Below are 24,056 nucleotides of genomic sequence, written 5' to 3'. Positions count from 1 at the left end.
TCCACCTCAGCCCATCCCAGCCGCGCTGAGTCCCGCTCAGCCCAGCACAGTCCAGTCATCTCAGCCCAGCTCAGCCCAGTTCATCCCAGCGCTGCTCAGCCTGCGCGTCCTGCTAGCAACCCCAGCTCCGTGCCGTTCAGCTCAGCCAGCGGCCTTGGCCCAGACCTCAGGGCCAGTGGGAAGAGAGCAGGCCAGGTCTAGGGCAGCCTAGGAGGGTGCAGCCCTGGAGTGGGCGCTGGGGCCGGCACACACCTCTGGCCGTGCTGGGCCATCTCGATGGCTCGACGTGCCGGCACCGGGGAGCCGCCGTCCGTCACGCTGAGCACCTCCATGGACTTGCGCTCTGGCCGCCGCTTGCCGTGCCGATTCAGCATTGGGGAGTCCACACGCTTCCGGGGAGGGTCTGTGTGCAGACAGGGGTCAGGCCTGGCCGCCAGCAGGCCCCAGGACCCGAGCGCAGATGGAGGCTCGTACCTATCTCATTCCTGGGGGGCAGGTCCTCGTCCTCATGGCTGGGGTACCTTTCTTTCCGGTCCAGGAGAAGGAAATAAATCATCTTTTCCTGGTTCTCCCTGCGTGGGGCGAGAGGCGCCAGGAGGGTCGGCACACCTGGGCACGTGTGCCTGCCTGTGGACCATGAGGACCTTGCCTCTGGCCGCCTGCCCCCAAGCTGCCAGGGCAGCAGTGTAGAGCCCAGTGACATGCCGGCCCCTCCTGCCCACCCAGGACATACTCCTCAGACAGCAGGTCCTGCAGCAGCTTGTTGCGGTCTCGGAAGCAGCCCAGCGAGTGCATGCTGTCCAGCACGTCGGGGTCGATGTCCTCCAGGCTGGGCAGCGAGCGGATCTGCACCTTGCGGGGGATGGGCTGCTCTGGCTCCGGCTCATTCTTGCCTCCTCTGTGGACGACAGGGCACCAGGGCTCACTCGCTGGAGTGGTCCAGCCGGAGGCGACTCCACCCACCCGAGGTGGCCGGCAGGGTGGGTGGCCCACCCTCGCCTGGGCCCCTGAGTCCTGTTGCTGTCCCTATGCCCAACCCCTGCAGGCCTCCTGCGTCCTGCCACACCAGCCCAGGACAGCTGACGGCAAGGCGGGGCAGCCCACGCTGGCCAGGGCCCTCCCCCCTCCTGCAGGCCCTCCAGGCCACAGCAACAGGCAAAGCGGGCGTTAGTGGTCAGAGAAGCTACTTACATATACCAAATGTGTTTCTGAATGTGCTCTAGCTACAAGGAAAGAGAGAAAGGGAGTTAGTACCAGGGGCGCCCACGTTAGGAGGCAGGTGAGAGCAAAGCGGGAGGCAGGGCCAGGCCGCAGGCCAGCACCCCTGCCCTGCCTGCCCAGCTGCAGAGGGAGCGCAACCAGGAAGGAGGGCAGTGGGGGCAGGGGCAGGGCCTGAGGGCCAGGGAGCAAGGAGCCAGCAGAGCCCTCCAGGCAGCTGCCCTGGCCAGGCCTTCCTGGAGTCCACGGGCAGGAGAGGCAAAGCAGCCCAAAGGAGGCAAAGCCAGGAGGGCCAGGTGGCTGGGAGGGCTGGGTGCAGGTGTGGTCAGGAGGCCGGGGCAGCCCCACTACGGCCCTCTCTCCACCAACTCAGGGACAGCTTGCCTGGGGGAGGGACAGAGCACCTCTCCTTGAAAAGATCAGCCCAGAGGGCACTTGCTCCTCTCTTGTGGGCAGTGGCCATCCTTCCAAGAGGGCCCCTCACCTGAGGCAGCCGCCTTTGGGGAAGGCCTCACACTGCCCAGGGGCTTTCCCAGGACACCAGAGGCAGGACAGCAGTTAGGGGGACACGCCCAGCATGGTCACTAGCACTCCCCTGTCACACAGGCACAGGCCTGCCACCCACCTGAGCACCTGGGCAAACTGCCCTGACACACTCACATCTGCACACACCCACCTCTGACATAATCCCACGCCTGGCACACGCTCTCTCACACCTGGCACACCAACCCACACCTGGCACACCAACCCACACCTGGCACACGCTCTCCCACATCTGGCACACGCTCTCCCACACCTGGCACACACACCCTGGCACACGTTCTCTCACACCTGGTACACACTGACCCACACCTGGCACACCAACCCACAGCTGGCACACACCAACCCACACCTGGCATGCTGACCCACACCTGGCACACACCAACCCACACCTGGGGCACACACCCTGGCACACACCAACCCACACCTGGGGCACACACCCTGGCACACACCAACCCACACCTGGCACACGCTCTCCCACATGGGGCACACACACCCTGGCAGACAGACCCACACCTGGCACACCGGCCCACACCTGGCACATGCTCTCCCACACCTGGCACACACACCCTGGCACATGTTCTCTCACACCTGGCACACACTGACCCACACCTGGCACGCACCAACCCACAACTGGCACACGCTCTCCCACACCTGGCACACATGCCAGAGCGGGCACACCCGGGCACACCGGTGTTCCCCAACGCTCACGCCCAGGCACAGGGCGGTGCCCCAGCGCCCTGAGGCGCCCAGCCCCCTGGGGCGCTCCGCACTGCCCGGGACAGGGACGCGGGCTGCCAGGCCGGCCCTCAGCCGTCCGCGGCGGGACGCACCGTGAGGCGCCGCGCCGCGTCCACCTCGATCATGCCGCGCAGCAGGCTCTGGCAGTCGGGCGGGATGAAGTGCGGCATGTGGAACACCCCGCGCTTGACCTTCTCCAGCAGCTGCCGCAGGTTGTCGTCGTCGAAGGGCAGCGCCCCCTGTGGGCAGGCAGGCGCGGTCACGGCGGCCCGCGGGCACGGGGCGGGGCGGGGGCGGGGCGGGCGCTCACCACCAGCAGGGCGAAGAGGATCACGCCGCAGCTCCACACGTCCGCCTTGCGGCCGTCGTACTTCTCCCCCTGCGGGCGAGGCGCTGGGTCGGCGGGCGGGCCGGCGGGGGTCAGGGGGCGAGCCCACCCACCGGCCCTTCCGCCAGCGCCGCGGGCACTTACCCGGATCACTTCTGGGCAGGCATAGTGGGGGGATCTGAGGACAAAGCGGCGGTCAGGGGGCAGGAGGCCAGGACTTGCCACCGCCCGCCAGGCCCCGGGAGGATGCCCCGTTTGGGGCTCCCACAACCTAAATCCCTGCATGCTGGGTGGGGGCTGAGCCCTGGACCGGGGCACCACTGCCATCCATTCCTCCCGCCGCGCAGACAGGAGCTGCTCCCACAGGAGAGGCCCAGCGGCAGTGGCCAGGCAGGGCAGCACTCACCCACAGCTGGTCTCCAGCAGGCTGTCTCCAACCTGCAGGGACGCCATGCCGAAGTCTGCGATCCGGATGTTGTTCTTCTCGTCCAGCAGCAGGTTTTCTGGCTTCAGGTCCCTGTGACTGGGGAGGGAGGCCTGGGCTTGGCTCACCATGGTCCCACACCCTCTCCTGGGCCTCACAGACATGCCGTGACCAGCGGGTAGCAGCCCTCCCTCAAACCCCTACCCTGAGCTGGACCAAAGGCAGCCCATCCCAAGCTGCCTGCCTGAGAGGAAGGGGAGAGGTGTCCTGGCCCCACGTGCTGGGTCCCGACAATGTGGCTGTAAGAGCCCTGGGTGGCTCCCTTGGGGTGGAGACACTGTCCCTCGGCAGTGGACACACTGGCCTCGGGCTTGGGCCGCACCATATTGAGTGACTGTGGCAGAAGTCCAGCGCAGAGATGATCTGCCGGAAGAACTTGCGGGCCTCCTTGGGGGTCAGCCTCCCCTTCTTCACCAGGTAGTCGAACAGCTCCCCCCCGGACACGTGTTCTAGCACCAGGTATCTGCAGGACAGGTGGCATCAGCGCCCTGCCCTGCCGCATCCAGGCACACACACTGCCCCTCTTGTGCCAAGTCAGGGAGCCCAGGGTCTGGCGAAGGGCAGGGGCCACAGCTCCCCAGCCTGTGCCTCTCAGAGCAGGCCGGGTCTCTCTGGACCTTGCAGCAGTGCAGGTGGGCTGGGCTCTGAGGGGGCAGTGCTCAGGCGTTGCCCTGTCCCACCCTTCACACTTCAGTGGCCCTGAGGCAGCTGCAGGGAAGGCTGTCCAGCCCCACCCCAGGGGCCAGGCACCCTCGGCTGCTGTGCAAGGGGGCAGGGCTGAGGTCATGGGCTGTGTGAGGAGACGGGGCGTCAGACAGGGGGCACCCAGGCTTCAGCAGGTGGCTGGCAGTGCCTCCCCAAGGTGGGGGCTGGCCCTCTCAGATGCCCCTCTGAATGTGGCATGAGAGAAGTGGACCTCAGCCTCCAAACAGAACTTGCCCAGACCAGCAGAGCCTGCCTGTCCCCTCCTGTCTGCTGGCTCTTAGCCACGTGGTAGAGCCCTACGGGCTGAACTTTGAGTAGGGGCAGCAGGGGCCTCTGGTAGTGTGGGTTCTGGTGCTTGGTGACCTCAAGGGAGCGGCCGCATGTCCAACTCAGATTGGGAGGGGCTCAGAACATGCCATGTGGAGGCCCCTAAGGCAGGCCAGGGACTGCAGGTGGACAGAGAGGGACAGCACAGGAGAGGCAGGACAGGAGACAGCATGGGGCAGTGGCAAAGAGGACAGGCTAGGCCCTGCAGCATAAGGACCCTGTCTGCACTGAGAAGGTGGACACATAGGGACTCTGGGCAGGAAGGCTGGTCTGGAAGGTGGGCAGCATGCAGAGCAGGGCAGAAGCGCAGGCCACATGGTGCTCTGCTGGACCTCAGAACAGTGGCCCATTTGGGGCTGGGAACCCCAGGAGCACACCTGTGCTGCCTGGCCTCCCCCTGGGCTCCTCCCCGTCCTCAGTCTCTGGCCAGGCTATGTCCCACCTGCTCTCCCTGGCCCTCCTCCCCGCTGGGCAGCCTCTCCAGAGTTGCCTTCCCACGCAGGTGCCCGGTTCAGCCTTCCACGGGAACCAGGCAGAGGTGGGAGCCCAGGATGAGCTGTGTGCAGTGTGGGCAGTACGCTGGGCCTGTCCCGCCCCTGCCCGTGCCCCAGACTCACAAATGCCACCTAGATGCTGCAAAGTAGGTGTGTCTCCACCTGCCCCCACCCTGATAGGCCAGTAGGGGCAGAAGGAGGAGGTGCAGGAGTCACCCCTGCTGGGCCCCTTGGCAGCCCCCACGTCACGGGTCAGAGGCCCAGGCCCACTCTGCCATGGCGCTCAGGCCTGTGGTGACAGAGACCTGCCCGCCGCACCCCATCCTCGGCTGAGAAGGGCCCTTGGCTCTCCTGCCTCCAGGTAAACACTCAGTCGGCCATCGGTGCACTATCCGCACCAGAGACAAGGAAACAGGGTCCGAGAGCTCAGGAGCTTGCCCAGGACGGCCTGGTGCTGGGTCTGCGGGAAGCCCTGGCAAGGTGGGCAGTGGGTAGGGGCTCCAGGCTGGAGGATGTCCAGTGCTCTCTGCTTGCACCCCTCCCTCGGCCCTCACGTCTATGTGGGAAGCACTGCACACAGCCCTGCTCCCGAGCAACTGGTTCACCCCACTCCCGGACAAGCCCAATGAGGCCAGGTATGGTCCACACACTGACCAGGGGAGCTGGGGTTCCCACCTGGGTCTGCCAGGCTGGGGAGGCTCTGTGGCCTCAGGTGACCATGGTGGTGACAGGATCAGCTGACCTGGGGACCCCAGGCCCCCTGAGGGAGGCTTGTGGGTAGAGGGTCCAGTGGGAGTAGGGAGCTGTGGCCATCCTGGCAGAACCACAGGCTCAGAGGGCCAGCGTTAGGAGGGTCCGAGTGCTCCTGCCAGACCCCTGCCCCTCCTCCAGGAAGTTCTGTCCCCACCCCCATGGCTTCAGATCGATGGCTCTGAGTCCCATGGGTCTGGCTAAGAAGCAGTGGGGCCAAGGCCTCCTCCACTGGTCACAGCAGACCCGGACAGCCCTCGCGGGTGCAGCAGGACCCTGGCCTCTGGCTGCCCAGCACACGGACCCCACGCCCCAGCCCGCGCTCCGCCCCGGCCCCGCGCTCCGCCCAGCAATACCTACAAATATTTTTTGTTCTCATAGACGTCGTGCAGCTTCAGGACGTGCGGGTGCTCGATGAGCTTCAGGATGGCGATCTCGCGCTCCACCTGCCGGAGGGTGGGCGTCAGGCCGCGGCCGGCGGGCGCCCCTCCCAGGCCCCATCTGTCCACGCTATCTGACCTTGTGTTGGGGTGCATGGGGGGAAGGGGCCCTGGCCTGGCCGCTGTGCAGTCTGGGACTCGCTGCACATGAGCCCAGGTGGCCAGAGGCGTGCAGCCCTGTGTGAGCACCTGTGCACCTGTGCAGCACCTGTGTGTGAGCAACCTGTGCACCTGGGCAGCACCTGTGTGTGAGCACCTGTGCACCACCTGTGTGTGAGCACCTGAGCACCTGAGCACCTGTGCAGCACCTGTGTGTGAGCACCTGTGCACCACCTGTGTGTGAGCACCTGAGCACCTGTGCACCTGTGCAGCCCTGTGTGTGAGCACCTGTGCAGCACCTGTGTGTGAGCACCTGTGCACCTGGGCAGCACCTGTGTGTGAGCACCTGTGCACCTGTGTAGCACCTGTGTGTGAGCACCTGAGCACCTGTGCAGCCCTGTGTGAGCACCTGTGTGTGAGCACCTGTGCACCTGTGCACCACCTGTGTGTGAGCACCTGAGCACCTGTGCACCTGGGCAACACCTGTGTGTGAGCACCTAAGCACCTGGGCAGCACCTGTGTGTGAGCACCTGTGCACCTGTGCAGCACCTGTGTGTGAGCACCTGTGCACCTGGGCAGCACCTGTGTGTGAGCACCTGTGTAGCACCTGTGTGTGAGCACCTGAGCACCTGTGCAGCCCTGTGTGAGCACCTGTGTGTGAGCACCTGTGCACCTGTGTAGCACCAGTGTGTGAGCACCTGAGCACCTGTGCAGCCCTGTGTGAGCACCTGTGTGTGAGCACCTGTGCAGCTGTGCAGCACCGCAGGTGTGGTGGAGCCTGTCCTGGCTGCCACTGCCCGGCGGGGAGCACAGAGCCTGCCCCAGGCCCCAGGCAGGTCAGAAGGGGCCCTGAGAGCGTGGCGGGTGGAGGTCACTGCAGGCCTGCTTCTGAGCTGCAGGCAGGGCCTCACCCTCCTCTGCACCTGCTCGGCCCTGCGGAAGCTGGCAGAGAGGAGTCCCCCATCCGCTGGCAGCAGCTTGGTGCCCCTCACAGCACCTGTCCCCACACCCTTCTCCCTTGTGGCCTGCGTATGCATCCCCATGGTGCCAGGCCCCTCCCCATGCCGCAGCCCCCACAACCACTGGGCTCTATGCCTCCCACTCACTCCCAAATTCAGCTCTCGCCCTGAGCCCCACCTGAGCGGGCGCTGTCTGCTCTGGCCCTCCTGAGCCTCGCTGCAGCCCGAGGCAGGGCCAGAGGAGGACTCCCACTGCACTGCTGTCCTCGCCCCTCACAGCCGCCCACCCCTCCCTTGGGTGCTTGGTTTCCCTTCCCAATCCAGCAGCTGCGTCCATCCCTGCCCCCAGCAGCCACAGCATCCTTAAAAACTTAACCGGGTCTCGCGCATCAACAGTCTCAAATCCCTGTGTCCTGGTCACTTTCACCCGTTGCTCCCAACCCTGACCTAATCCCTGTCCTTGTCCCCTGTCCTGGCCCCACCCAAGCCTGGTCCAGGCCACATCTGCGCTGCAGAGATGTTCCCGGGCCCTGTGCACCTGCATGGCTAGAACAGCAGACACCTTGGAGGAGGAGGGAGGGAGGGAACGAGGACACTATCGGAGCTCAGCCCTGCTCAAGGGGGACCACCCTCTGGCCACTGCAGAGGCCCCACCCTACCCCACACCCTTGTAGTTGGCACATCGAGGGTCTAGGGACCTCTGCCCCACCAAGGTCAGGCCTCAACATGCCCCAAGGTTTTGGCAGTCCACAGAGAAGCTGGACAGACCCCAGGAGCCTTCCCCCCGTGGGGGCTGCTCCAGTCCCAGTGACCAGACCCCAGCACGTGAGGCCGACTGGAGCCCCACCCGGCCAGCCTGGTCCTGATGTGGGGTGGGTTCCTCAGACAGGGTCTCCTCTGCTCTAAAGGGGAAACTGAGGTACAGGTGCCTCACCCAGTAGGTCAGAAAGGCACCTTCTGTCCCCCAGGCCAGGGAGGAGTGGACAGAGGGGAGGAGGCAGTCCTGGAGCCACCTGTCCCTGATCCGGAGGCCACCCCAGCTGGCACCTGGGCCCCACCTACACTGCACCCGGCCAGCTCACCTTCATCAGCACGGACTCGCTCAGCTTCTCGCGGTTGACAATTTTGATAGCGACCTTCTGGCAGGTGACGCAGTGAATCCCCAGCTTCACGAGGCCTGCAGGAGGGAGGGGCCAGGCTCAGCCGCTCAGGGCTGCACTGCATACCTCCTGCCCTGCCAGCAGGTACCCACCACTCCTCTGAGGCCCCTCCCTCCCCGAGCACCCAAGCCTGCTGGACTCCACGGCCGCCGGCTGCCCCAGGTGCTCCCTGGTATCTGGCAGAGCGGCTCTGTGGAGGGCTGGCACACTGCCCCACAAAGCCCATCCCTCCCTGAATCGAGGTCTAGGTGAGCCCCCACCCTTCCACAGGCAGAGGCCACCTCCCTGAGGCCTCCACCACAGACCCCTGCAAAGACAGGCCCTGAGCCTGAGGCCCGCCTCACTGTGCCCCAGGACACCATGACAGGCCCATGGCCACTCCCTGGCAGTGCCTCCCAGCCTTCTGCAGACCAAGACCCTCCTCCCTGGGGCCCCTTAGGGGCAGATGCTCTCAGACCACCTCGCTCATCATGGCCAGAGCCCTGCAGGCGTGGCCTCTCCAGGGTTTCCTGCCGTCTGTGCCCTCGCCTGCAGGCGCACTGGCATGTGCACACACACGCGTGTGCCTGTTTCCCATCTATCTGTAAGAGCCCTTGGTCTCAGGTGGGAAATTGATCTTCTGTGTGTCACGTGCTTGGACACACTGCCCCGGCCCTGCCCCTCATCTCGCCTTGTCCCCTGGGACCCTGGTCTCCGTCACTGATCACAGTCCCTGCCTCTGCTGGTGGTGGTGGCCCTGCTTTCTGCAGCTCATCAGCTCCCACAGGTCCCTGGGAGCCCCACCACCTCCCCCAGCCTGCATCCCAGGCTGGACACAGGCACCTCCTCCAGGCCTGGCCCAGAGCCCCCAGGGGGCCGACACTTCCCTGGCCAGCCGGAAGGGAGCTGGCCTAGGATCCCTGGCGCCTTCCCCAGGGCAGCCACTGCTGCTGCCAGAAGCAGGTGGGGAGGGTTGTGGCCTCCACAGGGTTGCTCCAAGCCTGCTGAGGCCCAGGGCCGACTCCTGGGGCCTCTGGTCAGCTGCCTTTGACCTGCGTGAGAGTCTGTGATTGCCACTCGGACAACAGGCAGAGCACGCGACAGGAGCTGGCGCCCACAGCTCTGCCCATCCACGATTCAGAGCCACCTGGGCAAGCGCCGCAGCTGACCCCAGGGCTGGCAGTGGCTCCTCCGCACAGCAAGCAGGACAGGGGTGCCCCCCATGCCGGGAGCTCTCCTGACAGATGTGAGGCTCTCTGTGTGAGGCCAGCAGGTCAAACAAGGTCCAGCAAGTCCCCAAAGGAGCTGGAGGCTCAGGAGAGCCAGGGCACAGCCATGAGGGCAAGAGCCCCACGCTGGAGTGGCTCCTGCGATTCACAAGATCACACCTCAGAGCCGCCCCTGAGAGGACACAGCCAGAGAAGACCACAGGGCAACAAGAAGAGGCAAGAATGGCCCAGAAGGGCTCAGAATCTCCTGTCCCATCAGACCGCAAAGAACAGAAAGCAGCCCTGTGCTCCCAGGATATAAAGAGGGCAGGGTGGGCGGGAGGGAGGGGCAGACACCAGGCCACCGCAGGGCAGGGGGTGCAGCCTCAGCTGGCTTTGCACAGCTCAGGGAGCGGGAAAAGTGGATGTAAATGTGCTAGAGGACGAGCCATGACTTCACAACGCAGCAGCCCGGGGAACCCAACAGCCATTCCAGCACAGCACGGCTCAAACACGGAGGCTGTGGGACACTGGCTGGCTGACCGACCTCAGGGAGATGCTGGTCTCAGAGCTCATGGCCCCAAATGGGACAACACACACACTTACACGTGCATGTATGCACTCATGTGTGCACACACATGCATGCATCTACACATGTGCACACATATGTGCTTGTATGAACACCCACATGCAGGCGCACACATGTACACCCACGTGCATGCATCTACACACCTCCATGTGCACACACATGTGCTTGTATGAACACCCACATGCAGGCACACACATGTACACCCACGTGCATGCATCTACACACCTCCATGTGCACACACATGTGCTTGTATGAACACCCATATGCAGGAACACACATGCACACCCACGTGCATGCATCTACACACCTCCATGTGCACACACATGTGCTTGTATGAACACCCACATGCAGGCACACACATGTACACCCACGTGCATGCATCTACACACCTCCATGTGCACACACATGTGCTTGTATGAACACCCACATGCAGGCACACACATGCACACCCACGTGCATGCATCTACACACCTCCATGTGCACACATATGTGCTTTTATGAACACCCACATGCAGGCGCACACATGTACACCCACGTGCATGCATCTACACACCTCCATGTGCACACACATGTGCTTGTATGAACACCCACATGCAGGCACACACATGTACACCCATGTGCATGCATCTACACACCTCCGTGTGCACACACATGTGCTTGTATGAACACCCACATGCAGGTGCACACACACAACCTTGATGACAGGGGTTACGTGATGGTGTGGGAAATGTGGTCCTGCTTCAGGAACAAAGGAAGTGGACATGAACAGGAGGGCGCAGACAGCAACGAAGGGCCAAATTCCCAAAGCTGGATATTAAAAGGGTGCAGTTGCCGCCCCCCCACACCAGTTGTGACCCCAAGATGTGCTGGGCATGGCCTGGGCTCCACCACATCTCCCAGGAGGGGAAACTGGTGTCACAGCACCAGCCTCTAGAAAGCCGGGAGGACAGAGGGCCAACCATACAGGCTCCTGCCAGGAAGGCAGCCTTCTTCCAGGAGGCTCCCGTGGGCGGAGGCAGTCCAGTGTAAGGACAGCAGGCACAGCGGCCAGGCCGTGGGCCACCCTGCTGCTCAGACAAACGTGTCTCATGGGGGTTGAGGGCGCAGTACAGCCAGGGTGCAGGGAAGCCACGTGGGGCTGTGTCCCGGACCCCTGCCTCTCCCTCCCTGTCTCCACCTTCCTTCACTAGTTTCCCCTCCGACCAGAAAATCCTGTCCCCATTACTGTGCCTTGAAAAACCCCGCACACTCCACACAGCCCGGTGTGCCCCTCCTTGGAGAACTTTCTTGGTGTGCTGGGCAGAGATCAGCTGCGGTCCTAGTCTCCCACAGCCCCAGGGGCCTTCGGGTTCCCTGGAGGCAGGGTGGGGCATATGCCCTTAGGAGCCCTCCTTCAGGCTGCAGCCTGTGGGACGCGGGAGGGGCAGCTCCTGGTGGGAAGCCCAGGATCACCCTTAATTACCCAGCCCTCCAACTCGCTGGGGCTTATTTTCCAATTGTGATTTTATCTCTAATTATTGTCTTTACACAAACCAGGCTCACATCAAGAGAGGAAAGTATACCGTGTCACAGATAATTGCAGGGGCCTCGCCAGGGTGGGACCTGAGCCGAGGCTGAGGAACTCCCAGCTCCAGCCAGCGCATTCTCAGGAGGAGGGGCCGGCGGGGGTGCAGGGCTGCCTCAGCTGCTGCAGGAAGGGGCTCCAGGCCCCAGGGACGCCCAGGGCCTACCTGGGCCTGGTAGGGCTGACCCAGCTCCCGCACCCAGCTCCGGAGCCTGGCCCCGAGAGCAGTGGGCAGGCCTGCATCTGGTGCTAGCCAGCTGCTGACATCAGAGCAGGTGCTGACCAGACCCGGGTCCTGGCACACGACAGTGCTGGCAATGGGGGACTCCCTCTGTAGCCCCCAGGGTTGCTGACCAGTTGGGGAGGCAGTGGACACGTGGGCTCTTCATGTAGACTCCAGAACAGGCCACCTGACACTAAGGCCCCTTCTCAAGGCTTCCATCTCAAGGTAGCCAGCAGGCAGGGCACGTGGGGCCTGGGTGAGCTCCTGGCTCACCCAGACCCCCCCCAGCTGTCCCCGCTACATCCCAAGTGGATCCTGGGGCTGCAGGGGCTCTGGGACCAGCTGGAGGCCACACACCTCTCATGACGTCCCTGTGTTAGTTCCTGTTGGTCTCCCCACACCTGGCTTAAGCACTGGGCAGTAGTCGCTGGAGAGCACTGTGGCTCCCACTCCATCTGCCCCTCTATCACTACCCCATCCCCAGGGTCACCCTCCTCAGGGACTGGGCCTCATGGGGAAGGCCCAGGGTGCGGGCCTTCAATTCATGTCCCCCGGGGTCCCATGACTCTCCACACAGCGGCCCTCGAAACACAAGCCCGGCCGCTTCTCTGCACTGCCCCAACCTCTTGGGGTCTTGTCGTGACACTCGGAGGTGCCGAGCATGTGGCCATGCAAAGGACCATGTATCAGCAACTACCTAGAAGGCTGTCACATGAGCCCCATCCCAGGAGCCTGGAGCCAGTGGAAGGAAGAGGTGGCCCCCTGGTGGGCTTCCAGAGGAGCCATGTGGTGGTGGAGACCCTCCCCAAGCCTCAGGCCCTACTCTCAGGGCAGCCCCCACCTGCTGCCAGCGGGACCTTCAGGAGGCGATCCCAACGCTCCCTTGCTGGCCCTCAGCCCCTCCCCAGTCCCGGCGAGTCCCCCCGGCAGTGGCTCAACTCCCCAGAGCCTGACCGATTCTAGGTGGAGGTATCCCAAGGGCACACGCCTCCCCCACCTCCATCCGTGCAGCTGCAGCAGGCGCCAGGGTCACTGAGTGATCTGCCTGGAGGGCCACCCCTTTCTGGCCAAAGAGGGTGTGAGTTAAGAGAGTGGACTGGGGTCCAGCGAGGGGATGTGGGCAGGCGTGAGTGGTAAGCTACAGCATGCCGGGGACCTGCCCTCTCAGTGTGTCTGAGACCACCTGGGTGGTGGGAGGGAGGCTGGGCTCTAAACCAGGAACCACAGGGTGCTGTCCTTGGTGCTGGACACAGCCCTTGCGCCGCAGGAGAGCCTGGCCTCCGGCAGCTCTGGGGTGGGCCTTGGCTCAAGCTGTGCAGGACCTGCTGTGGAGTCCACTGGTCCCTGGGCGCAAGGCCACAGTGGCAGCCCTCCCCGCGGTTTCTGGGGCGTGAGGCTCCCCACAGTCAGGACGCATCAGAGTGCCCAGGCCTGAATCAGCTGACTGCAGAGCCAGCAGAGGCCCAGGCAGCTGCCCACCTCGGGAGGGCTCCTGGAGACCAGTGCACTGGAGTGCTGTAGCGCCCGCAGCCCTCACTGGCTGCCCCGCATCTGGAACCGAGTGGATGCCATCCCGATCTGGGACCTTCGTGGCCCAGCTCCCGGGGCAGCCGCAGTGCAGTGACCCACTTCCTCAGCCTCCGCACTGAGGCAGCGCTTGGGTGAAGACGCAGTTGCTCCCGTCTGCCTGCGGGTGATGATGCGGCAGCCGGGCCTGCCTGGCTCTCCACACAGGGGCCAGCACCATGCTGGCATTTTGAGAAAAAGGACCCACAATGCTGAGCCCAAACCTGGGCAATGGGGGACGTGTCAGAGGGAGTGTTGGGGCCAGACGCAGGTGGGTACCCGAGAAACTGAGTCCCCGCTCGGCAGGGGCAGGTGTTCTGCCCAGGCTGCGTCACCAAGGGCAGACACAGCGGGGTCCTGCCCAAGCCCACAGGCCACCGCCCTTGAACATCCTGGCGGGAAGACCAGCTCCGACAGCAGTCTCACAGCGGCCTCAGCCACCGACACTCAGGTCACAGCCCAACCCCACACCCAGGACGGGCCAGAAGTGCTGGTCCCTAGGGCCAGCTGGGTCCACATGGGCTTCTGGGAAAAGCTGACCCTTGAGAGGAGGCCTGGAGGAGGGCAGATCCTCACACCCTGGTGCCTTTGGTCATGTGACTTTGGTCTCCACGGTTTGGGGATCCCCCTCCCGACCCAGACATCCAGGTTTCCAGGCAATGGTTGCTGGTCACACCTTAAGGTGACCAGATCACCGTGCAGGCCCAGGGAGTCTGCGGGAGGACACAGTGGCTCCACACTGCCTTGCACACCAGGAACCACCAGGCAGGTGCACAGAGTGCAGAAGGGATGGAGATTCCTCACAGACTGCACGCACGGGGAGCCCCAACCAGAGCCTGCAGGAGCAGGCTCCACACAGACCGTGTGGCCGCCCACCAGCGCGCCAGGGAGGGCAGGCGTCTCCGGGGAGACAACTGTTCACGCTCCGAGAAGGAACCGCTCAAATTAGATTAATTAAGCCCTGAAATATTTCACTGGCTGGCAGCTGCTCGGCCGCCTCTGCTGTGCCCCAGCCCAGCACCCAAACACTGGGGGTGGGCTGCCATGGTGCAGACCCAACCCCCAGAGGCCCGACCCAGGGAGGGAGGACACCTAGCACCACCCCACGATTCTGGGCCCCACCCCAAGTCCCTTCCAGGCAGAGCAGAGCCACCTCTGCAACCCAGGATGCATAGGGAGGGGGAGCCTGCTCCCCCCACCCCGGGGTTGGGCCCTTGGATGCCCCTCCAGCCTCAGGGGTCTCCCAGCACTATCCTGCTACGGTAGATCGGCTAAGAATCCTGACATCTGAAGCCCTGGTGTGGGGTGCCACACTCACTCACCCCCTCCAGGAGGGGTCTGGGATTGCTCCCAGGAAGAGCCCCAGCCGGGGAGTCTCCAGTGGGGCCAGGAGCCCTCCTCCACCTAGGGCAGCCTGCAGGGCCTCAGAGCTGCTCCTGACCTAAGAAGTATCACCCAGCTGCCCCAGGACCTCCTCCGCGCTGCACCCAATGGAAAGATGGTCAGTGGATAGGAGCCCCTGTCAGTCCCTGGCTGAGGCCCACCCCCACCACCCCTGCACACACAGACCCTGGTTTCCCATGGGATGCTGTGCGCCCAATCCCCCAGGCTGGGCTGGCACAGGGAGGAACAGAGCCTCATCCTGGGCCAGGTGTAGCCTGGGGTGCTTCCGAAGCTGGCTTCAGGGCGGAGTCAGGCAGGGAGGCAGGAGGGGAAGGACTGCTCCCCACAGCCCGCTGACCCGGAGACGGAGGAGGGTGCGGAACAGCGTTCTGGGGACAGAGGGGAGCCCAGCCGCCAGGGCCCTGCCAGCAATACAGGCTGTATCCCAGGCAGGCTGGCTCTCAGGCCTGCCCCTGTGGAGCCCCCTGATTGAAGAGGCAGCCCAGCAGCGACAGGGAGATCCTGAAGCATCCAGAAACCTCTGGAAAGCTTGCAGAGGGGCTGGCTGGGCAGGGCTGTCTCCAGGGACCCCGGAGAGGCTGCAGGCGTTTGTGTCAGGAAAGGGGGTCAGGCGGGCCCCAGGGTGGCCCTGCTGAAACAGGGAGCAATTCCCGAGGTGTGGACACAGGACCCTGGGATTGCACCTCCCTCCAGGTCTGGACAGACCTCCCACGGCAAGGTCCAGCCAAGTAGGGTGGGGCGGCCCCAGGGCCACTTGGCCTCACTGACCTATTTCCTGCCCATCAGCAAGTGACAGACACACACGCTCACACACAGCTCCGGGCCAAGGCCCCACCCTGCAGACCCACCTTGCTCCTTATCAGAACCAGCCCAGCCTCCTCCCAGGGAAGCACCCTGTGACCAGCACAGGAGGAGCCGTGCCTGGGCAGGGACGTCCAGGGAGGGGAGGAGGAGCAGGCCCCACGCTGCTCGTCACCACAGCGTAGGGAACTTGAAGGCGTCCCTAACACGAGGCCTCTGCCAAGCAGGAGGAAATAAGAAGATGCGCTGAATCGTTTGGTAGATGACGGCGACCGCTGGAAAAGGACAGAAAGGTGAACCGCCCCAGAGGTGGGGCAGAACAAAGGGAAGCCGAGCACAGGTGGCCAGCCCGAGAGCCGAGGGACGACAACCGGGCAGTGAGGACACCAGGGCCCGAGGGGACGCTCCGGCAGCTGGCTCGCTGGCTCAGCAAACCTGCAGTTCTCCTGCTGACACTCAAGCCCATGTCCACTCCTGGGCGCACTGCCCTAGACGCCTGACCCCAGCCAGCCCAAGTCCCATCTTCACGGACTTCCAGCCACCAGCCACACGGGGGCAACCTGCCCACTCATTCTCAGGAAGCCCAGCCGCACTCAGGACGCAGGGAGATGTGGCCCGGTCTCGGGGGAGACAGCAGTAGAAAGGCAGCTGTCCCGGAGCCTCAGAGAGGGTCTCAAGACGGCACTATGAGTAGCCATTGCCTGTTGGAGGGAAGATGGAGGAAGGCCTTCAGATAGGCTCACTGGCAGAGTGAACTCCAGAGGCTGGAAAACCTCTATAGTGGGGCAGTGGGGGCTGTCCAGACGGGAACAGAGGAAGGAAGGCGACGGACAGCACATCAGAGGCCCGGGGCATATCCCACAGCCAAGGTCCTGGTGCTGGAATCCCAGAAGCAGAGCGGCACCTCGGGCAGAGGAGCTCAAGGACTCGGAGCCACAGCGGATGTCAGGAAAGCACCTGTCACCGCGGGCTGGACAGACCGAGCACAGACAGCAACCACGGCCAGGGAGATGCTCGTGCAGCAGGGCCGGAGGGCCTGGCTTCTCCCCAGAAAGAAGGCAGGGAGGCGATGGCCGCCTGTGGGCTGAGAGCCCGTCCAGGCGTCACCCGCAACTGACGGCAAGGCCAGAGCACGCAGGCGGCTGCCCATACCACGTCGGGCCCCACCAGGGGCGCGATGGTGCCAGCCAGACCCACAGCAGAGCATCCGGAGAGGATCCCTGCCCCAGAGGGGACCGCGCACACCCACTGACGTCCACTCCTGGAAGAGCACCCGCTGGCAGGGCGCAGAGGTCCTAGAGGGACCAGAGGATCTTGCTTCAAAGGGCTGACCCTGCAAGAGCAGCAGCAGAGCCCCGGGCTCGTCGCTCACAGCCCTCGCTCAGCCCGCAGGGTCAGGCCCCCCGGGACGTTCAGTCCTTCTGGTGACTAAAAATCACGGAGGATGGGCTGGGCTGTGGCCCAGGGGCAGAGTGCTCGCTAGCACGTGAGGCCCTGGGTTCCATCCTCAGCACCACGTGACAATAAATAACTAAAACGAAGGTTAAAAGATACAATAACGTTAAAAAACAATAAAGCTTTAAAAAATCCCCGAGGACCCCAGCAGACTTCTATCTGTGTGGCTACGTCTGCTGATGTTTATTGGGCTAGAAACCAAAACAGGAATTCCACGGCGCTCGCGCACTTAGACCATAAAGCCGCTCTCCGTGCGTACGTGGCCTGTGGCAGCTTCATCGCGCAGACGGCGAGGACGGCCCTCTCACGCTCACTCGGCTCCAGAGGCACCGCCAGCCCTGGGAGCCACGCGTCCAGCCAAGCACCCCTCCAGTCACAGAACATTCTCAGCAGGGACCCCAGGGACCCCTGGCCTAGGACCCTGAATCACAGCGCTGGTCAGAGGGGCAGCGGCAGCACCCAGACAGGAGGGAAGAGCGGGGAGCTCAAAAAACAGACCGACCGGGAGAGGCCAGCGGGAAGAGGAGCGAAGGACGAGGCGCAGACCAGGACGCGGCTGTGGACCCAGTGTCACGCTCGCGGCAGACACCCCGCTAGGACGGACGCCCGAGGGGCAGCAGCCACGCCTGACCAGGACAGCCGCAGGCGCAGGTGAGGGGCTGGAAGGGAGGGCCGCGTGGTGCCGGGCCCCTGCACTCAGGCTGGGAGATGGGAGCAGCCAGCAGAGTGACTGGGAGGAGCGGGTGGTGGGACGGAGGACCAGCCAGCAGAGCGCAGCACCCACGAAGCAAGGGGCCGGGCAAGCGGCTGCCTCCTCCACACAACGCTGCTGATGGAGCAGGGCAGGGGCCCGGCACTGGCCGCAGGAGGCGGGGCAGAGGACGCAGCAGGAACTGCAGGCCACCGGGCAGCACTCCGAGGCGCTCGGCAGGGCAAGGGGCAGGAAGGAGGCGGCGAGTCACGGGCCTCAGAGGGAAGGGCAGGTGCCAGGAACGGCCCCTGGGAGGCTGAGAGTAGAGGACTTTCAGACATTCCGAGGGGAAACCTGTCCCATGACTGTCCACTTTGGGAGTTACCCAGTGGGCAGACTCCAGAAGGCACAGGGAAGCTAATGTCCAGCCCAGGAAGAGGGCATGGACCAAGCAAGGGTGGGCCCGCCTCCTCTGGCAGCACCAGGACCCCAGGCAAGAGTCTGGCTGAGCCCACCCCAGGGGCCACATCCCACCCACAGACGGCAGGAGGGGGTGCAGCAGGTCCCTGGACCCTGGCTCCCCCCACCCTGCCCAGGAAGACCCTGACTGGACCCTGTGCAGGCCGGGGTCAGCAGAGTGGCAGAGCAGGGCGTACAGACCCTGAAGCCCAGGCCCTTCCTTCCAGGCTTAAGGGACACCGGGAGGGGTGCTGGCTCAGACGATGGCCCCAGGCCCCATCCGCTCCCCACACATCGCTGGTCACTCAGCAGCCTTGCCCACACCTGCCTTGCTCTGGCTGCCCCCTCCTCCTACCTTCTGGGGAGACCGACTGAAGTGGGAAGGTTTTATCAAATCCGCCAAGGGACACACTCTGCTTCTCCCCGGGGGGGCGCCCTTGATCTCTCAGGGGCCAGGATGCCAGGCACGTCCAGTGGAAGCTCCCTCCCACAACTGTTAGGGCCCAGCTGATCCAGGGTCCCCTGTGGGCCACCTGCAGGCCTGCAGGGAGGAGCCACAGAGGCCCAGCCAAGCCCAGCCTGCCCCAGGCAGTGGACCTCAGCGGGGCCTGAGATCAGCCCTCAGCCCTGGGAGCAGGTGGAAGTCAACGGGCAGTGCCCGGCCAAAAGGGGGCCTGGGGCCGGTAGGGCTCACCCACCGGGTCTGGAGCAGGAGGCACCCACTCACCAGCCCGCTGGCCCAGAGACGCGTCAAAGACCAGCTGGCCCGCGGCCACCTGTCAGCCTGGGAAGGTCACGCTCACCCACACCTGAGGAAGCCTCCTGAGATCACAAGACAGAGGCTGGGGACAGGCAGTGGTCTCAGCCCGAGGGCAGCTGCCAGGGCCAAGCCCAGCACCACCCTGGCTCCAGCTGCCCAGCCCGCTCTCTGCTCATCTGCCTCAGCCCCTGTTGGGAGTGGGCTGGGCAGCTGGCCCGCCCCTCACAGAGGCAGGAAGTCCTGACACTCCTGACCTTTCTGGTTCCCACAGGACGCTGCAACCAGAGACCCTCACTGGCTGGACAGAGACCCAAGGCCTCTGCTGCTCTGGCCCTCAGGAGTCCCTGGCCTATCAAGAGGGGTCAGTTTCCCCCTAAGATCCCCTAAAGACCCTTGATGGGGAAGCCCACAGTTCTAGGACCCCCTGGGCTCCAGCAGGGGCTACAGGGAAAGGTAGAAGAGGTGACAGGAACAGGGCCCTAGCCAACACGGGGGCTGGGTTGGCACACTGCCTGGGGGTCATCCGGGAGGTTAACAGGCTGATGGGGGCACATTCCAAGATGGACCACAGGGTCCCCAAGGTACCCATGGGCCAGCTGGGGCCAGTGCAGACAGCTGCTCCCTCCAGACCAGGGGCCTAGGAGATGCAGAGCCAAAGCCCAGACCCTGCCCTCCACCCTTCCCAGGAAGGCCAGCTGGGGTGGCCACCCACTCCCAGGCCTACAACCGTCTGGGAAGGGGCATGGCGGGGATGTGGCCACCTGCCCTGCCAGGGACTGGCAACCAAGAGACCCCCTGCCACCCCCAACTCTGGGGACTAGGAGCCACACTGTGTCCTGGGCCCCCAAACGCTGGCCAGCTAGGACAAAGGGGCCCTCTGGCTGGGTGCCAAGACCCACCCAGGAGGGTGGCATCTGGGCTGGGGTTGCTGTCCGATCCCCAGCACTGTCCTCATGGAGGGAAGGCCCACAGATGCTGCCCGCCCACCACCGGGGGCACCTCCTAAGGGGTCCACTCCCCTGCAGCAGAGCCCCACCCACAGAGCCCCATCCCACTGTCCCCACAGCAGCCGGGCGCAGGGACTGGCATACGGAGGCTGTGCTCTTGGGGAAGGGGGGGTCCCCGATGTCGGGACGGCTGTCAAGTCTGTCCCTGGGCACTGGCCAGGCTGGTGCCAGCAGGGCTCTCCCTTACGGGGCAGCGCCACACACAGGCCTCAGTGCAGGTGCCTGCCCTCCCACGGTGGCCAGGGGCCGGAGCAGCTGGCCTCCCTGGGGCACCTGTGCAGGTGGCCTTCCCACTGCCCCCACAGGCACTGCCGGGCCTGCCTGTGAAGCCCAGCCCCACTCTACAAGAATGCTGTTGACCCAGTGAGTGTCCTGCAGGGCTGGACCCAGCCTGGGAGTGTGACCAGGTGGGCACTGAATATGGCACTGCCCACCTGGGAGCTCTCCTTAGAGCAGGGGATGGGGGCTAGGGTCAGCTGGGACTCCACCATCGGACAAGATGGTCTTCCACCCAAGGAGGTATCCCTGTGGTCAGCAGTCACACGGGGCGAAGCTGGTGTCCCAGTCATGCCTTCTCCCCAACTCCAAGGCTGGAGAGGCAGGACCATGCCCACTGCCCGGCTCCCACCCTGCTGGGGCCCTGACCCTTGGACTGTCCAGTTGGGGACACAGTCCCTTCCAATCTGCTACTTTAGCCCTGGAGCCGGGCTGGGAGACTCAAGGAAGGAGATCCAGACCTAAAGCCCACCCTCCCATCATGGGGGGCAGTTCTGTGGCTCCGGGAGAAGCTCCCCACTGAAGGTCAGAGGCCCCCATCTCTCGAGGATCCCTGCTGGTCTCTAAACCCCAGCAGACGCCCACAAAGCTCTCCCCTCCTCTTTCCTGCCAAACCTCCATCTGTTGCCATGGCGACAGGCGCAGAACCAGCAGGCAGCATCGTGGCTCCCCGCCCCCACCCTTCCAGCCCCCTCAGCTGGGCCCCAGCTCAGACCCCAGCCCCACCCCACCCCAGCCACAGCTCTGAACACCTGGCTTCCGCTGCCCACTAACCCACAGTGCCCAGGCTGGTCCCATGCCACTGATGAGGGATGTCTCTGCCTCTAGCCCAAAGGGAGAGGCACCCAAGGAGGCCCACGGACCAGCCTGAGTAGGCCGGGTGGAGAGGGGTGTCCTGGCTGCGGACTGTGGGTGCTGCCCAAGTGGGCGTCCAGCCCCCAAGATAGCATGTGGCTCCTGCACCCACACCCACATCAACTCCGGGCCCAAGACCCGAGAGAGCTAGAGCCCCAAGGAAGCCCAGGAGGCCAGCAGCACCCCAGCCGTCAGCTCAGAGCCTGCAGCTGCGAGGCTGAAGCCCGTGCCCTCAGCCAGCGGCTTTGAGAGGCCATGTGGTCGCAGCCAGGCCAGCGCCTCGCTCCGCAGCTGTCGCGTGGTCCTCCGGGGCGGAGCTGACGCACAGGAGCCGCACAGACTTTGAGAGCTCCTTTGGTCTCCGCCTCAGCACGCGCATCCCGTCTCAGGAGCCCGCCGCTGCTGCCGGCATCCTGCGTCCCTCACAGCCCGCGAGGCCTGCACTGTCACTGTGGACGGTCTGCCTTCTCCAGCTTCAGGGCAGGAGCCATGTGGCACATACTCCGGCCCCTCAGAGGCCATGCAGACCCCACGGCAGATGGTGGCTGTGGGCTCCGAGCACCCCAAGTAGAATGGCCAGCCCGTGTGAACTGGGCAGACAGGGTCCTCCCTAAATAAAGAGCTCTGGTCAGCCAATTAGAACCCACAACACCCCAGCTGTTCCCAAAGAAGCCGAGGGTGTGACAGGCAGTGCTCCAAAGAAACACAGTGAGATGCCGGTGACTAAGTGCCTGCACAGAGGGGGTCCATGGCCTGCCCAAGAAACCACCAACACTGGGGAGAACTGTCCCAGGCAGCAGAAGCCCCACAGGCTCAGGGCACAGCTCCTGGGAGGGAGGAAACAGGTGGGGACAGAGAAGCAAGGGAACCTCAGACCCAAACCCTGCAACCCTCAGGCAGAGTCACTTCCCCCTAGGGTCCAGTCACCAGGAGGGGTGCAAAAGCTAGGACCCCAACTCAGGAAGTTCTTCCTCCAGCCACGCCCTGCCCACAGGCAGAGCCAGAGTGGGTTAGGGTGGAAAGGGCTGGTGGGGGAGTCCGACTGGCCCTCACCTGTGCAGCCTTGCTGAGAGGGCTGCAGGAGTCCACAAGTCAGGGCTGGGCGGGGGGCCATGCAGTATGCCCCTTTGAGACCCACTGGCCCCAAGCCTGCCAAGGAGAGGCCCAGGCTGGGGGCCCACAGGTGGGGAAGACACAGGGTCCTCCAGCCAGAGGCTGAGGTGTGAAGACCCCCCATACTACTGCATGCCCCTAACCCTTCCAATGACCACCGCCCTCAGGCCTGTCCCCCAGCTCCTGGGGTGGACGTGACATGTTATCTCACACTGGACTCCATTTCCCAAAGCCTGAATTCAAGATGGGGCTGGTGCATCTCTCCAGGGACTTGGAGAACAGGTCCACAGGCAGCCATGTGGACAGAGGCTGGCCAGGTGGCCAAGAGGATGGCCCAGGCAGTGGAACTGAGGGCATGAGCTGGGTATCATGGGTCCCCCAGGCTGGCAGGAGAGCAAGAAGGCCACGGCTTGGGTCCTTGTGGAGGCAGAGGAGACGCTGTGTTCCAAGAGCTGGATTCGGGTGGAAGGGCCTGGGGCCCCGACCTCGCCCAGGTGCGTCATCAGCACACAGGATGGGGGCTTCACGCCTGCTGCGGAGATGTGGAAGGGCTGAGAGCCTGCAGGATGGGGTCCCCTTCCCGCCTAGGCGGTCACTCAGCAGGCCCAGCCCCTGCCAGCATGTGTTGCCATGGTGACCACAGAGGCAGCTGGACTAACCTTGGGGTGATGCAACAGAAGCCGACCCTCCCCAGCCAGTCCCCACAGGAGTCCACCTGCCTCAGAGGCCCTGCCGGAGAGCAAGACCTCGTGGGGCGCACACCGCTCCAGCACAGGCCCCAGGCAGGCGGGCCCTGAGAGCTTCCCCGGCCCCTACCCAGGGCCACGAGCACGGTGAAGCCATGGATTTAAGGGTGTGTGGGGAACTGAGTGGCAAGCAGCCCCCACTGTGTTCCTGTTCTGTGCCCCTGGCCCTCCCTGGCCCAGCCGGGGCCCAGCACACGTTGGAATGATGTTCTTGTAGGGACGCCTCGTGGAGGTGGGCGGGGACCCCCACTCCAGCCCCCACGGTGCTGGTGGACACCTTAGGCTTTATTAACTGGTGTCTGCGATTCAGCCCGGTGAAATGCCTTGCTGCTGGTAATGCCATGGGGGCTGCTTTCCTGGGCTGCTGTCCTAAAGGTCCCTCGCTCTCCTCCCGGCAGCCCAGACCTGGGACTGGGGAGCTGCTGACAAGGCCACTGGCTACCCACCTGCGGGTGGCAGACCTGGGGGCCCCAGGGAGAGAAGTATTTGGGGGGTGCTGGTACTTTCTTTGAAGGCACATGCAGCGTGGGAGGCAGGGAGGTCAGCGTGGGCCAGGCAGGGACGAGATGGGGGGAAGGGTCATCCACCAGGAGGCCCCAGGGACTCCGTGGGGGGGGCGGCCTCACGCCCAGAGGAGCGCGGCTGTCAGTGATCCCTGGACAGTGCTGTCCAGCCCCCTGGGGACAAGCGGGCCAGGGTGGCAGGACAGCTGTGCCGGACAGAGTGCAGGCGGCTGGGCTTGGGGCACTCAGCACGCCTGGCTCTGGGGCGGCCGGGCAGGGAGGGAGGCGGCAGCACACAGGCCTGGCCTGGGGCAGCCCAGTTGAGCCCCAGGGCCCCAGGCTGCTCCCTCCCGCCTCGAGGGCCCCAGGGATGGGTGATGGGTTGCCATGGTGATGAGGTCGGGGCTGCCTTCCTCGGGAAGCCCCAGGGAGCCTCCACCTGTCATCCCACACGCAGCAGCCACAGGCACCAGGCTGCACACACAGACGTGTGCACCCCCACACCAACTGCCCACGTGCACATCATACAGACACAGATTTGGGCCTGCAGCCGGGCACCTGCCCTCAAGCCCCAACCCAAGGATGCAAACTCCAGCCTCCTGGCCTCTTTAC

At 64.5% G+C, this 24,056-nt stretch overlaps 1 protein-coding gene across 18 annotated transcripts in view; it reads right to left on the bottom strand.

Moving 5' to 3' along the window:
- Positions 1-24,056, bottom strand: part of Brsk2 (BR serine/threonine kinase 2) — a 53,026-nt gene that overhangs the window by 15,312 nt on the left and 13,658 nt on the right. For 17 of the 18 annotated variants that reach the window (XR_007104070.1, XR_007104069.1, XR_007104067.1 and 14 more), the window contains exons 2-12: positions 8,168-8,262; positions 5,948-6,033; positions 3,634-3,774; positions 3,234-3,350; positions 2,972-3,005; positions 2,810-2,878; positions 2,592-2,738; positions 1,192-1,223; positions 734-898; positions 475-572; positions 253-403 (exon numbers count right to left, since the gene is read on the bottom strand). Coding sequence is in view for 14 of the 18 variants with exons in the window: in XM_047519118.1 (XP_047375074.1) it covers positions 253-403; positions 475-572; positions 734-898; positions 1,192-1,223; positions 2,592-2,738; positions 2,810-2,878; positions 2,972-3,005; positions 3,234-3,350; positions 3,634-3,774; positions 5,948-6,033; positions 8,168-8,262 (1,135 nt within the window). In the remaining 4 variants the exon portion in view is untranslated. Of the gene's footprint in view, positions 1-252; positions 404-474; positions 573-733; positions 899-1,191; positions 1,224-2,591; positions 2,739-2,809; positions 2,879-2,971; positions 3,006-3,233; positions 3,351-3,633; positions 3,775-5,943; positions 6,034-8,167; positions 8,263-24,056 lie in introns of those variants that run through there. The other variant, XM_047519130.1, reaches the window with a different exon arrangement.

The sequence above is a fragment of the Sciurus carolinensis genome, chromosome 11 (genome assembly GCF_902686445.1).
Source record: "Sciurus carolinensis chromosome 11, mSciCar1.2, whole genome shotgun sequence".
NCBI classification, from domain to species: Eukaryota; Metazoa; Chordata; class Mammalia; order Rodentia; family Sciuridae; genus Sciurus; species Sciurus carolinensis.
Note: the sequence above shows the minus strand (reverse complement) of the source record. Positions and strands in the feature narration are given on the sequence as shown.